The 2287-nt window shown below is 35.0% G+C and overlaps 1 protein-coding gene across 1 annotated transcript in view; it reads left to right on the forward strand.

The window, feature by feature from the left end:
• Nucleotides 1-2287, forward strand: part of LOC107738079 (dedicator of cytokinesis protein 11-like) — an 86849-nt gene that overhangs the window by 65338 nt on the left and 19224 nt on the right. Inside the window, exon 42 of the mRNA XM_016549756.1 lies at nucleotides 286-468. Coding sequence (XP_016405242.1) covers nucleotides 286-468 — 183 coding nt within the window. The remainder of the gene's footprint in view (nucleotides 1-285; nucleotides 469-2287) is intronic.

Genomic DNA, 2287 nt, shown 5'->3' on the forward strand with positions numbered 1-2287 from the left:
GCTCTGTGTAGTAAATGCCGCTCCATCTGAAAGCACGTGCTGGAGATTTACTACTAATCCCAGGAGCGGCTTTACTGACGAGATGCGTATGAAAATCGCATTCGATTTTTTGCACAGCCCTAGAACAAAGGATAATGTTAATGGAAATAGTTTTTATTTTGGGTAAACTATAGGTTTAAAGAATGACCACAACCGTCAAATGCAACAACATGAGATGTTTTCAAGATGTTTCAGAATTTCCTACTTGACCATTTATGTGTTTGTGTCTCGATCTATATATTTTAGTTCCAGGTTCCCCTTTTTAAGGGCCGTGTAACTCTGTGTGGTTCGCTGTGCTATGAAGTCTTGAAGTGCTGTATGTCTAAACAAAGTGTCCTACGTGGGGAAGCGTCTGCCCTTCTATACTTGCTCATGAGGAACAATTTTGAGTACACCAAGAGGAAAAGCTTCCTGCGCATGCACTTACAGGTATATAATAACAATTTTAGCCACCTAATTAATCTAAGAAGACTATTATTTCACCTTACGAAACTTTTTTTTTTCTTTTTCTTTTTCTTTTTTGCCTCTTTATTTTCCAATTGTAACATGCACAAGCTATGAGCCCCAACTGTATTTTACTTGAAAAATCTCCAAATCTAATGACAAATCTAACCTTTCTGTTCTTTGCTAATGTTGGACATTACAAATCCTATCTTGCTGTATATCAGCACACTGCTGTATATCTTGGCCCATCATTTTAATGTTTTCGTGTCAAAAGTCAACTGTTGCGCTGTACTTTGCGGTAAAAGATCATTTGGATTTTGGGAAGGTGTTTTGTGTAAAACGGAGGAGTACCGTAACCTAATGCTTTGAAATATGGGTGGTTACTGCAAGGCTGCATGTTTGAAGCACAAAGGGTAGATTAATGAGCTTGCACCACTGAGTCCATGAGTAAGATGCTTTAAAGGGGTCATATGATGCTGTTTTAAAGATCATTATTTTGTGTATTTGGTGTAACAGAATATGTCAGAATCACACAGTGTTTCCCTGACATGGCTGCATCAACACTACTGCTGTTCCTGAAACCACGCCTTCTTTCTTTGCGTGCACATTTGGGCGGCATTATGCTAATATTTCCACAGCGGGACATAGACATGTGGGGGCGTGTTTGAATGAGGCTTTTTAGCCCGGTCTGGATCAGCCTTCTCTTTTAGATAGAATAAATCCTTTTGTGGGAGACTTTGAGCTTTGTAACACTGCAGATCTTATACATGCACAAATAGCTACATAACACACTAAAGAAAAGGAAAAATAGAAATCGCATCATATGATCCCTTTAATGGGCGTTTACAATTCATAACACATTAGTGTTTTTGCTGCAAAAACTTTACCGACATTGTACGTGCAAATTATTATTTGCATCTTCTTAGCAAATTATCAAGTAATAGATCAAATGTAATCAATTTAATTGTTGTTTCATATTTTAATATGTCAGTGTTCTTAAATGATCAAAAATAATAGATCAAAGAGATAATAGGCTAAGAGGGTAACAGTATACTAAACTAGTATGTTGAGCAGATAAATATTTAATTTCACACTCTATCTTTGTTTATCATTATAAGTAACATAAATTTTAAATCCAATTATAGTCTTACTAACTTTTGGACGACATATATCAAAAGTCATATTGTAATTAGGCACTGAATGGAGCACAAATTATATAATTATGAACATGAAACCTGCAGTAAAACTAATATAAGTTATATCATTTGATGGTGTCTGTAAACCTTTTATATTTGTCTTAAAGGTACGACTCTCAGACGATTCTCTTGATGTGTTAACATGCAGTGGAGATCTAATGAAGGATCGCATGATTGAGTCAAGTATGTCTGGAGTCAGCTAATAAGAATGTGAGGGCAGTAACTAGAAATGTCAAATGATCCGCAGCTCTACATTGCTTGTAAGGGTGTTTTCACACTTTATGAAAACTCATAAACCTTATTTATAAAAAAATAAACACCCAGCTCTCTTTAATTTACACTATTCCTGATTTTGAAATTGGAGTTAGATCTCTTTTTGGTCCACTTTAGTTTAGCGAATCGTGAGTGTGTGTGTGTGTGTGTGTGTGTGTGTGTGTGTGTTCAAAAAAACAAGTAAATATTTTTTTTCAGGATTCTTTGATGAATGGAAAATTTCAAAACCACAGCATTTATTTGAAACATACAGTATATTTTGTAAAAATGTACTGTTAATTTGTTGACCAATTTAATGCATCCCTGCTGAATAAAAAAAAAAAAACATAAACATA

This window comes from Sinocyclocheilus rhinocerous, unplaced genomic scaffold, assembly GCF_001515625.1.
Source record: "Sinocyclocheilus rhinocerous isolate Xijiao unplaced genomic scaffold, SAMN03320098_v1.1 scaffold494, whole genome shotgun sequence".
NCBI classification, from domain to species: domain Eukaryota; kingdom Metazoa; phylum Chordata; class Actinopteri; order Cypriniformes; family Cyprinidae; genus Sinocyclocheilus; species Sinocyclocheilus rhinocerous.